The 12,102-nt window shown below is 48.8% G+C and overlaps 1 protein-coding gene across 2 annotated transcripts in view; it reads right to left on the reverse strand.

Moving 5' to 3' along the window:
• Window positions 1-12,102, reverse strand: part of LOC138829821 (protein phosphatase Slingshot homolog 1-like) — a 54,468-nt gene that overhangs the window by 31,735 nt on the left and 10,631 nt on the right. The window contains exons 1-2 of one of the 2 annotated variants that reach the window (XM_070026346.1): window positions 2,942-3,309; window positions 85-188 (exon numbers count right to left, since the gene is read on the reverse strand). In XM_070026346.1, the coding sequence (XP_069882447.1) occupies window positions 85-188; window positions 2,942-3,027 (190 nt within the window). In that variant the 5' untranslated portion in view covers window positions 3,028-3,309. Of the gene's footprint in view, window positions 1-84; window positions 189-2,941; window positions 3,310-12,102 lie in introns of those variants that run through there. The other variant, XM_070026345.1, reaches the window with a different exon arrangement.

The following is a 12,102-nucleotide window of genomic DNA, read 5'->3' on the forward strand; positions in this document are numbered from 1 at the left end:
TCCTGGCCTCAAGACCCCCAGCAAACTGCTCCCCACCCACCACGGAAGGTTCCCAAGGTAAGAGCAGAGAGGGAGAGCGGTCACCTGCATGCTTGTGAGGGTGCTGAAGACTCCGCTGGCCCTGAGGGCTGCTTCCCTGCTGGAGAAAGAGTGCAGCTCCTTTCACCATGAAAAAGCTCTCGCTTAAGCTGGGAAGAACAAAACCAGAGCACAGTTAGACTGCATTCGCAGCGGAAAATGGGCCCAGACCCGCTGCAGAGGGAAAGCTTCAGAGGGGACAGATGGCATACAAGGCAAATGATATGAACTAGTTTTATTTAACTCTGTATGTCACTCTTCCCACCCTCACCCTCGCAGAAAGCTTGCTGCAGTCTCAGGAATGAATGAACACCCCTGTTAAAAGGACCAAGGTTCCTTGTGTGCTCTCCGAGTACCAAGGGCCCCTTCCAGCAGACACGAGACGGGGTCTCAGTGCAGGGTCTCCCCAAGACAGAGCAAGCCTGGTGAGCAGAGGGAGCTGCTGGCCCCCTCTTGCTTAGCTGGTGCCCCCTCTTGCTGTCTGGTTTTGTTTCTACCTCCCCAATGCTTAGCCATGCTCCAGCCCATTCTGAACACACTATTTTTAGTTCCAAGGTAACATGAAACATGTAAAATACAACAATAAAAATCTTATTTAGTAATTTTGCAAAAAAAAAATCAGTTCAAATTACAGATCTATAAAATGCAGCAATTCTCCCATGAACAGCCAATTAATGTATGTGTCTTGAAGGAAAATCTTTCAGAAAAAGCAGGACTTCCAACAATAGAGCCTCTAAGACATAGGGAAATCAGTTCCTGGCAGAAAACAGAAGGTATTTAACATAATACAAAAAAGCAAAGCTGGGCGCCAGTGGCTCACACCTATAATCCTAGCTACTTAGGAGACTGAGATCTGAGGATCTTGGTTCAAAGCCAGCTTGGGCAGGAAAGTCCGTGAGACCCTTATAAACTACTCAAACAGGAAGTGGTGCTGTGGCTCAAGTGGCAGAACGCTAGCCTTGAGCTGAAGAGGGACAGTGACCAAGCCCAGAGTTCAAGCCCCATGACTGACCAAAAAAAAAACAACTTTATTCCAAGTATCTAATTTTAGTAATTGAACCTTTTTATCTCAGAAAAACAGTAGTAAAAGAGAGAAAAAGTAGTGCACACCCATAATCCTAGTACTTGGGAGACTGAGATAGGAGTATTTCAAGTTCGAAGTCATCCTGGATACATAGAAAGATCCCGTCTCGAACAAACAACAAAAACTCAGCTAAGTTCAGAATATAACTCCAAGTGTTAAGGAAGTAGCATATGAACTAGCAAGTAGGCCAGTGGCTTCTGAGAAAGTCCATCATCAGATCTGTTCATTGTTCCGGCTAAATTCCTATGCTACAACAGAGTGCTCGGCCCTGAAAAGTAAGCCTTGGTCTGCCTTGCAACTACGGGCCTTTGTAATACCAACAACTGATTATTTCTGACACCTACAATTCACAGGTATGCAGCACTTTTTTAGCTACTACCCCAATCTGCTGCCAAGTTTCCCTTCCTGCTTTGAGTTCCAAGGACCAGGAAGCCCCGGGCAGTAAGCAGTGAAAGAAGGGAGATGGATCCTTTTCCCTGCCTCCCCTCACCCACATGAAGCGCGGAGCACTTGAGTACCCACCTGGCACAGCCACAATGCAGGCGGTCTCCTCGGCAGGCCACTGGACCCCCTAATCGTCCCACCCAACTGTCCCACCAAGTCAGTGTGGAACTATGCTGATCCTCACACACCTCATTTGTTATGTGTGTTCCTCCAAACCCAAAGAGCCGGGCCAGGGGCTCTCAGGCCATGAAGCAAAACAATCAAAGCTAAGCTGGGGGAATCCTTTCAAGGCAACATCATCCTTTCTTTGTTCATGAGTTTGGGGAAAAGAAAAAAAAATCCATACTGACCAGAAACCACAACACACTGGAAACAGCCAACCACAAATGGTGACCTTTGCCTTGGAAATCATGGGCAAAAATTCCCCTTAGCTTCCCTTACATTTCCTTTGGAAAAAAAGGGAACAATTAAAAAAAAAGTTGGTTGAACTCTGTGATCACTACAAACTGACTATGCTCAGCCTGATAAGAATCGGAGTCCCTCCCCACCAACCACAACCACCCGCACCAAGTCTGGGGTCCTGGAAGCCTCACAGAGAGCAAGCTTGACAGCTCAGAAGAGGGCAGGCTGAGCTCACCCACGTCCCGGGATGCTGCTCGGTTTAGGTGCCACAGAATGTGGCCAGTCAAGGCATCCGTGCAGACACTGTCTGTGACCTGGCCCCTGCAGGACTGTCACCTGTAGCCTCTCCTGCGAGGGTTTGGAGGACTATTCCCAATGGAACTCCAGGGCCTCCCAGGATTCTCTCTGCAGCTTCCAACACCCAGCAGCTCAGTGCCCAGACCCAGAGGCACCCAGGGCACCTGCTGGAGAGCCTGTTTAAGAAGTCCACATGGATGATGGTGTGCACCACAGCGAGGAAGCCTATAAACCCATCTACCACCGACCCCCCCAGGCACCAACAAACCAGCCTTCTCACAAAAGGAGTCCGTGTCCCCAAAAGACACACTGGGTCACACTCCTCCACTGCTAAGAAAACTCTTGCCAAATGAATTAAAAAAAAAAAAGTTAGGCCGCTCCCCTCCCCACCACCCCAACTCAGTGCTTTTATCTCTGCAGTGCCAGTGCCTTCTCCTCAGACACTGACTACAGCCCTCTGGGGAGACCCTGCAAGATGAAAGTTTCTACAAGCAAAGAAGACAGGAAGACAGACACAACCTACAATCAGCGCTGTCCCCCCCCACCCCCCCGCAGCCCAGCCGTTGGAACATAAACAGCAGGTGCCATCCAGAACCCACGGGCAGGGGGAACACAGGCTGCTGTGGTCATACGTACTAATTTGGGCTGCAAACCTCGGAACAGTGGAGGTACTTAGTTGGTCGAAGGAAGACGCAGAAGTCAGAAAAATAACAGAGGTCCATGACTGCAAAGTGCAGAGTTCACATATTTACCACCCCCTCTGAGACATCCAGTGCTGAGGGGCCCTGCCGTCCACTCCCCACCGGACACAGGGCAGGTGAGGAGGCTGGCCGCTCTTCCACAGGAGAGGCAGTGGTGAAGTCCTCCTTCCACGACGACGACGGTCACACCCAAGGAGCAAGTGGCTCTTGTCTTGCTCTGATATTTTGGCTTGAAAAGGCCCTTGTCCCAGCCTTGCAGGATGAAAGGGACCCATTCAGAGGAGCGAAACAGCCTAAGTTCCTCTCATCACTTCACTCCTACAGCTTTGCTGCGGTGGCTTCGGGAACAAGCCATGGGGGTGCACTGAGAGCCACGAGGGGACACAGCTGGCCACCGAGTAACAAAACACAAGCAAGAGGACCCCATTCTGGTTAGAATCAATGTTCTCTCAAATAATCACACATCCACCCAACAGGGGACGAAGAGGGACGTGGGCAGCAGCACAGTTACTCAGTCCCCATTTTCAGAAGTGCTTTTACATTCTGAAATTGCTTCAGCCATGCTAATAGCTACGTGAGCAGCCTAGTGACCCTCAGCTGGGGACAGTCTAGATGGAGGGAGCCATACCTGGAAGCTTCTATGGGGAGTGTTGGACCAGGCCCACGGGGAGGGGGGGAGCGTGGGGAGGGACCACAATCCCCAAATTTACCAGCCAAACTTCCAGGAGTGGGCTGTTTTGGGGCCCTTCCTTCACCCTGGGAATAAGGACATGAATGACCACAAGGGAAGATACGGTAAGTGTCCTAACTAGAAGAGGAAAGTCAGCAAACAAGTGGTAGGTAGGGAACACAGGAGGGGATGGGGCATGAAGAAGATGATTCTAGAAGGTCTTGTCTGGGAGGCTTCCCCCCAGCTCCCACGTGATCAGCTAGTCCTGAATGCAAGGTCCATGCTTTCAAAATGGACTCCCCTCGATGAGTGTGGACCAAGTTGGCAGAGGCCTGTGTGGTGCTCAGCCACCCGCGTTGTCAACTTCCTGCAGCTCAGCAATTTATTCCCCACAAAAACAAGTCAAAGAATCAGGCAGACTCGGAACTCAAATCCCCAAAGACAGCCTGGGCACCCACAGTGGGATTCTGGGGCACATGAAAGCCTAAGGAAATACAAAGCACTGTCCTGGGAATCCATCTTCTAGGATCTTCTCATTACGATTATTGGTTGAGATGCTGGGATGAGCCCCGGGCCTCAGCCATGCTAGGAAGTGCTCTAGCACAGAGCCACCCCACAAGCTGTCTGGGTTTGAATGCACACTCCTTCACACACCTGATCACTTGTTCACACACCTGATCACTTGGTCAGTGAAGGGCACGGGGGAATGCATGTGCCTACATTGAGTGAGGACATGTCATCATAACACAATTGCTTATAGAACACAAATAGGTAATTGTGATTGCTGGCCACATACCTTAACAGCCTTTGGAACTCTGAGGCCCAGCCTCTTATAAAGTTGCAGGTGCTGGCTGGGTGTACATAAACCAGGACTCAAAGCCCTGAACGGAACAGTGATAGAAGACCACTTGTTGGATTTCACAGAAAACCCTTAAAGCTGGCCGCCAGTGGCTCATGCCTATAATTCTAGCTACTTAGGAGGCTGAGCTCTGAGGATGACAGTTCAAAGCCAGCCTGGGCAGAAAAGTCTCCCATGAGACTGTTATCTCCAATTAACCGCTCCAAAGCCAGAAGTGATACTATGGATCAATGGTGACTGCTGAAGGGATTACAGAGTAAAAAAGAACTAACATGAAGTCACTGCAGATGAGATGCATGTCAGGCCTTGCTAATTCTTTAGATCAAGAAATATTTACTGAATGTCTACAGTGCCCAGAGAGGGCTAAGCCCTGGGACTAAAAACAGCAATCCGGCATCTGCCCAGGGAAAATCGCACAGTCTTGTGGGTCAGACAGGCTCAGGAAAGGAGATTCAGGTACTGCAGGCATGCACTCACAGGGGCTCCTGAGACTGAGCCAGGCTGCAAGAACATCACTAAAGAGCAGAGTCGAAAGGACATGTGACACATGCCCTCCAGGGACCAGAAGAGGATGTAGCTTCTTTTGTAAAAGGCCCCACTGTGGATGAATGTTCACAAATATGTGTTTGTAAATTCTTTTTTTGTCAGTTCCTTAGATGCTTAGTGAGCATAAAGTGGCTCCTCAGAACTTGATCATCACTGGGTAAACTCATAAATCAAGTTGCAGAATGTACAACACTGAGAAACCAAACCCTAGGCTTGTGGCTGAGCCATCAATCTGTCAGCATAGCAGGTTCTCAGCACCCAAAAGCCTGGTCCCCTGCAGGCACTCAGTGCACATGGACTTAACTAAGTAAATTACAGCTCTGGTCTGAATGGCGCTTTGTAGTTTACAGAAGGCTCACCCAATGTCGTTTCACTTAATCAGTGCAATTCCATTCTTATGATGAAAGAACCAAGACTGGGAGAAGATGCACAGCTTCTGTAGGTCTACGGAAAGTGGGCAGGATAGAGTGGGGAAGCTCCAAGCCATGGGCTTTTCCTGCTGAATCCCAGGGCAGAGGGCCAGATGGTTGGACCTGCAGCAGCTATGGCAACAGACAAGGCTCATGGATACAGAACAGCCTCAAAATACGGTGATTTAGAAGGATATAAATTGAATACTAGATGAAAAGGAGAATGAAGACTTACTATTTGGAGAGATTAGTTAAGGACAGCAGGTTTCTAATGCTCTCCCACAGGGGCTTTCCTCACTCATTTTTTTCTTTATTAAATTTTTTAGCTGGGCGCTGGTGGCTCACCCCTGTAATCCTAGCTGCTCAGGAGGCTGAGATCTGAGGATCACAGTTCGAAGACAGCCCAGGCAGAAAAGTCTGCAAGACTCTTATCTCCAATAAACCACCAGAAAAACAAGTGGCGCGCGCTGTGGCTCAAAGTGGTAAAGTGCTAGCCTTGAACAAAAACAGAACTCAGGGCCAGCACTCAGGCTGAGTTCAAGCCCTAGGACAAACAAAACAAAACAAAATTTGTTATTATAAAGATGATGTACAAAGAGGTTATGGCCTCACTCATTTCACACACATTAGATGAGCTGTTATTCTTTGATCTCAAATGTGTGTGTGTGATTCAGCAGGGCCTTGCTCCAAACCCCATTCTTCAGAGCACAAGGAAACAGGTGGCTCAGGGGACACACTTGTCAGTGAGCGCTCCCAAATTGTTCTCCTAAACACACAGTGCTGACTAGAGGGAAACTGGCTGTGTGGGGCTGGATGCCCAGGGACAGGACTCATTATAGACGTCTGTGCTGCCAGGCTATGTATTGTTTGGCTGGAGGCGTAGGTTTCTCTCAGAGAGAAGGAATGTCCAGCAGCATTTCAGACAGCAAGAGACAGTCTTCCAGCCAGCTTCACAGCCGCCTTCATACTAATGGGCAGGGGCAAGCAACCCATTCGTTCACCTAAGAAGAGAGAAAGACGGCCAATGATGAGCACGACAAGGCTCTTCAAACCTTAGGATAGCTCTTTGATGAACCCTGGGCGCCCTCTGGCCGGTGGGACCAGAGTTCTGCGGCCTTCGTCATCTGAGATACCAGGCCGGCCTGAAGCCCCCCTTCTTCCTGGGGGCAGAAGGCATAAAGGCTGCATTGTGCAGGAAACGCTAGGGCAGCAAAGCCAGCCAGCCAGCCAGAAACAGCAGGCGCGGAGGAACTGATTCTGTAACAACTCACAAGTTCCCACAGCAGATTATTAGCTCCACCATCGCAGGTACTCAGTGCTGTTCATGCTGTCGCTCCGTCGCCTAGGCACTAGTTACCTGGACACAAATTTTTCAGGGGCTTCCTAGCTTCTGAGAACCTTGAGTTCCAGTCTTACAACAATCCCCCAGCCCCCTAGAGCCGGGGGGCCCAGAATGTCCTGTAGGGCAGAGCTGTCTGAGAAGGTGGACATGTTTTCTTAGTACTGCCCACTATGGTAGCTACTGGCCATAGGGGCCTACTGGACACTTGAAATTTGGTCAGTGTGACCAAAGAACTAAACTGCTAATTAACTTAGTATTATAGTAGTAAGATACTTGCCTAGCGTATGTGAGACTCTGGGTTCAATTCCTAGTACTATAAAAAAAAGAATAGCAATTTTACCTCAGCCTATGGCTGAGGCCAAGGGAGCCTCAGGCTGGCGAGAAGCCAGGCAGAGGCCTCTGGGTCTCAAGCCTGCTCCGCACAGTTTAGTCACTGATTTCAGTGCATTCCTCTCCAGGCCCAGAATTTTCCATAACATGACATTATCCACACAGCCCAAACTTCCTGGGCTAAGGTTTTCTATGGCAGTCACAACCGTCTATAGCTGTTGGTCACAGGTCATTAACTTCAGTTTCATTAAACTGACAGTCCTGAACTCAGGGAGCTCATAATACAGTCAGAGAAAAGACTGTAATAAAAGTCTTCCTCGTATGAACTCTCACATGACTTCCTCCTCTACCACACCATATTTCCTGACACCTCCTTGCCCACTGTGGGTGGGCCTTCTGACACCTCGTTTCCCCCAGGAAGCCTTCCCTGGCTGCTCTAGCTGAGGCCATGGCTCTCTTTCCTCTATGGTTGAATTACTTGCTCAAACTCACACACTTAGAGAGTGACAAAAGCCAGGGTGAGGTGGGGGTTGGGTAGGAGTGGGTGGAGGAGACTACATAATATGAAGGGAGGGAAAAAAAACCCACTCAAGATAGACTGGGAGGTGTTGTATGAGAACTGGAGGCATAAGTTTGAATTCTTGGTTTTCAGCATGTTTAAACAGATAAATACATGTGCTTATACATGCACATCCACACGTATGCTCTCGACCTCTGTCCCAGAGGACCCGAGGCTACGATATCCCAAAGCAATAAAGCTAGGCCCAATGGCCCCTAAACCGCATCCTCTACTGAAAGGAAGCAGGCAGGGAAGGGCACAATGAGGCCTGGAAAATCCAGTACCAAAACACACAGAAATATTTTACGCACATGTCAGAGGCACGCTGAAGCCACCGTGAGACGTCTGAATGTTAATGACATAATTACCAGATGGTACACCACATGTGCATACAGACACAAATACACTAAGAAGTCCACCACTGACGGGGACCAGACTGTAACCTAATTTTCTCAGAAGCCAGGCAAAACCCACCAAGAGGGCTCAGGCGAGTATCCTGCATAGGATCACGTGTTAAAGGCTTTGCCTCAGTCACATGCGGTTCTGTTTCTGCCAAAGATGAACATGGCCACTGAAGAGCCAGCAGACACCACATCAAGATGCCACACACTACCAAATGTGTGCTCAGATACCACAGTGCCCAGGTTGTAAAAGCCAGAGGAAGTTGGAGGACTAGGCCAGACTAAATCAGAAAGCTAAAGGCAATGAGCCCTCCCGAGCTAGCTGCTTTTATAATGGACACTGCAGGAACAACTTCTCTGTAAGTTTGAAATTAAAACTTGTTTCCTTTTAAAAGTCTGTTAATCAGATTTTTGTAATGTGTGTGTGTGTGTGTGTGTGTGTGTGTGTGTGTGTGTGTGTGTGTGTGTGTGTGTGTGTGTGTGTGTGTGTGTGTGTGTGTGTGTGTGTGTGTGTGTGTGTGTGTGTGTGTGTGTGTGTGTGTGTGTGTAACTGGGGATGAAATCCATGCCTGGGACATGCCAGGCCAATATGCTACCATGAAGCTACACTCAGCCCATTTGCTGACCGCTTTGTTTTGCCGTGATTTGGGTTTGTGGCTTTTTAAAGACAGGGTTTCAACATGTAGACCAGGCTGGCCCCAAATTAGCGATCCCTCTTCCTACAGCTCTCTAGTGCTGGGATACAGGTATGCGTCACTATACTGATTTTTACTGGCATATTTCATGACTCTCCCCTTTCTATCTCTTTACCTTCACTAATGTAGCCCTTTCTCAGCCTGAGGCCCTTTTCCCTCTTAGTGTTTCCCAGAACAGAGAGGGTGAGAACAGCAGGAAGCGCGGCTCTCCCAGGGCCTCTCATCTACATGCACAGACCCCAGGGCTCTCCCATACAGAAGACCTAATTTTAGCATTCTCCTGCTGGGACCGCAAGTCGGGATCACAAGGGCCGCCCTGCCTGACCGGGCCTCCCATTGTGAGGAGCAGGGAAGCCAGGATGCTCAGCCCAGCAGGATGTGACTCAGCATCCTGCTCCCATGTTTGGGGCAGTGGTAGCCTTGGCACGGAGTGCTGCTTTTACCTCACCCGCAATTACCCAGGTTAACTGGCAAGACGGACATGCAGCACCAGGCCTTCCCTGTGGGCCTTGGGACCACATCCAAGACAACCTGCTTGCTCATTTGTCCCATGGTGCGTCCTGGTGAAGCACCACACATTATTTCTCAGGAGAGTTATTCAGAGGAACTGCTTGCTTGTTTTGAGACTGAACTGGCTAATGTTATCCCAGGCTGGTCTCAAACTCAAGAATTCAAGTAATTTTCCAAGTGATCTTAACACAGACTCCCAAGTAGTTGGGACTATAGGCGTGTACTACCATGCTTGGCTCTCTGACTTGCTCATATTTTAAGGGCACAATGAATCAAGCCATAGATCTTGTTTCTCTCTTACACTGATGACTAAGAGGCTCAGTCAGACTTGCAGTCAAACTCTGGTAACTATCAATGTATGTCATGTATAAATTTTACCCAACTTTATCTTATTTCTCTCTACATTCACCATGCCTCACTAATATAATAATCCATTGCTTTCTATGAATTTAAAGCTATTTCAAATCATTTCAGGAATGAGCCACAGTAGACACAGCCCACACATTATGGGTAAGAAGAAGGGGGAAGGACTCTTCTTACTCAACATGGAATTCTGAGTATTTGGCACAGAAGCCATAGATAAGCACCAAATACACACTGACTGGGTTAATAAAGCAAATAACAAAGGAAGAAACACCCTTATGACCAGGTTGCTTCACAAGAGACCCTCCTCTCTGCCACGCCCCTGTCTCAGTGGTAAGGCTGCCCAGGTGCTCTCCCCGGTGGGCAGAGGCTCCGGAGCAAGTCCCCTCACCGCATGGGTGAAGGAGAGCGCAGCAGCTTCACCCCCATACCCCAGAGCCACTGCCAGACTTCCAGTGCTCCTGCTCCTGTGTGGCACATTCCAGAATGAAGAGAATGAGACCAGAGTACTCTTCTGAACTCTTGAGTACTGGCATTTCAAAAGGTTAATGGAACCTAGTAACAAATGCTAGGCAAATTTTATTTAACTGTAATGAGAAGTTTAATTAAGATCTGATAAGGCCAAATTAACTCTTCACCTCACTGTCTTCAACTCACAACTGCTACAGGTATAAAAAATTATATATATATATATATATATTTTGTATATATATATATACACATACATACACATTGAAGGAAAATTCTGATTTTAAAATAAAAAAACCTATTTGGGAATAACACCTAAGTTGAACTAAAAGGAACCTCCCAAGTATATTACAATAGCCCAGATTTCTTTGTGTTGTGCTGGTATTGCTTGAACTTCAAACCATGAGCTTCAAACCTTTGCTCGTGGCTAGTATTCTACCTTGAACCATGCCTCCACTATAACGTTTTGCTGGTTAAATGGACATGAAGTCTCCAGGATTTTTCTGACAAGGCTGGCTGGCTTCAAACTTTGATCCTCCACATCTCAACTCCTGAGTAACTAGAATTACAGACACGAGCCACAGCTCCGGGCTCAATGGCCCACAAGCTTAACAGTGTGTGTAGCTCAGTATTCAAAGGGAGTGAGAGGCCATGGGGAAGGGAAGGGACAGGACAGATTGGCACAATCTACATACAGACTGGCACATGTGTAGCTCTGCAACTCCTGAGAGAGGAGTCTAGAGAGAGGAATGACACACCTGTGTTCACAGATTCAGAGGCCAGCTCAGGGCCTGACCTACAGGCCCAGCCCCCAGTTATCTTCTCAGGAAAGCAAGCAGCTCAGCCTGGACCAGATGTCTGCAGCCAGAATGGTCTTCGAGACAACTCCACGCTGCCACCTAGTGCTCTGTGGGAGGAGGGGGGTGAGGTGCTCGAGTTTTTACCGTGGCTCCGCTGTGTACCACCATATAAAACGAGGCGGCTCGCCTCGCAGTCTGTCTTCTCATGCACCCAGCTGGGCAGAGCAGAATAAACACAGTGTCTTCCTGCCAGGACTTTAGCATAGGTGAAATGAGACCCACACAAGGGTGTAGCTGAGCACTCAGTTCACGTCCTCCATCCCAGCTTTATTTTCCTCCTCAGTGACTTCCAGTCTTGTCTGCCAACAGAACATCAGCCTTGGGGCAGGAGTTTTGTCTGTCACACCCACTGCTGTATTCCCTCATGCCAGAACAAAGCTTGGCACACAGTAGGAGCTCAATAAACATTTGATAATAAATGGCTCCTTGGTTTAGAGATTGGGTAGAGGGGTACCGAGGCTGCTTGAAAGTGCTTCTGCCGCCAGCTGCAGAGGAAAAGGGCAGGGAGGATGCTTCGTCCTGTTTACGGGATGTGGTCCACGACCACTCTTGGCTGCTCCATGCAAGACAACACGGAAAACTCGATGTACACGAACTCCATGGCCAGCCGGGGCACGCTGGGCATTGTGAGCCAAAGGCTAGGAAGGCCTGCCCTCCAGAGTCCTTGGTCTGCTGGAAAGGGCTGACAGCTCATTCACACCCTACACTCTGCATCGTGATGGCAAACATGAACTGGTTCTTGTGTGTGTACGCACACGTGTGCTTGGTGTGTGTGTGCATGCACGTGCATTAGCAACGGAACCCAGGGACTTGCACATGGATGTAAGTGCTCTCCCATTGAACTACACTCCCAGCCTGACAAATGTGTACTGTTTTTAAAGGCTAAAAGTTTGCAACCACTTGTTTTGCAGCAATGGGTGATTTGACAATAACCGACACACATGACCAGAGGCAGCATGGAAGCCAAACACAGAACCTGGACACGTTGCAGGGGCAACCTCTCCCCAGGACTCTCCTAGACAGATCAACAGAGATTATGAAGGCCAGGCTGAAATCACTCTTGGGCAAGAAGAGGGGAATCCT

This window comes from Dipodomys merriami, unplaced genomic scaffold (genome assembly GCF_024711535.1).
Source record: "Dipodomys merriami isolate MVZ:Mamm:240054 unplaced genomic scaffold, mDipMer1.0.p SCAF_177, whole genome shotgun sequence".
Classification (NCBI taxonomy): Eukaryota; Metazoa; Chordata; class Mammalia; order Rodentia; family Heteromyidae; genus Dipodomys; species Dipodomys merriami.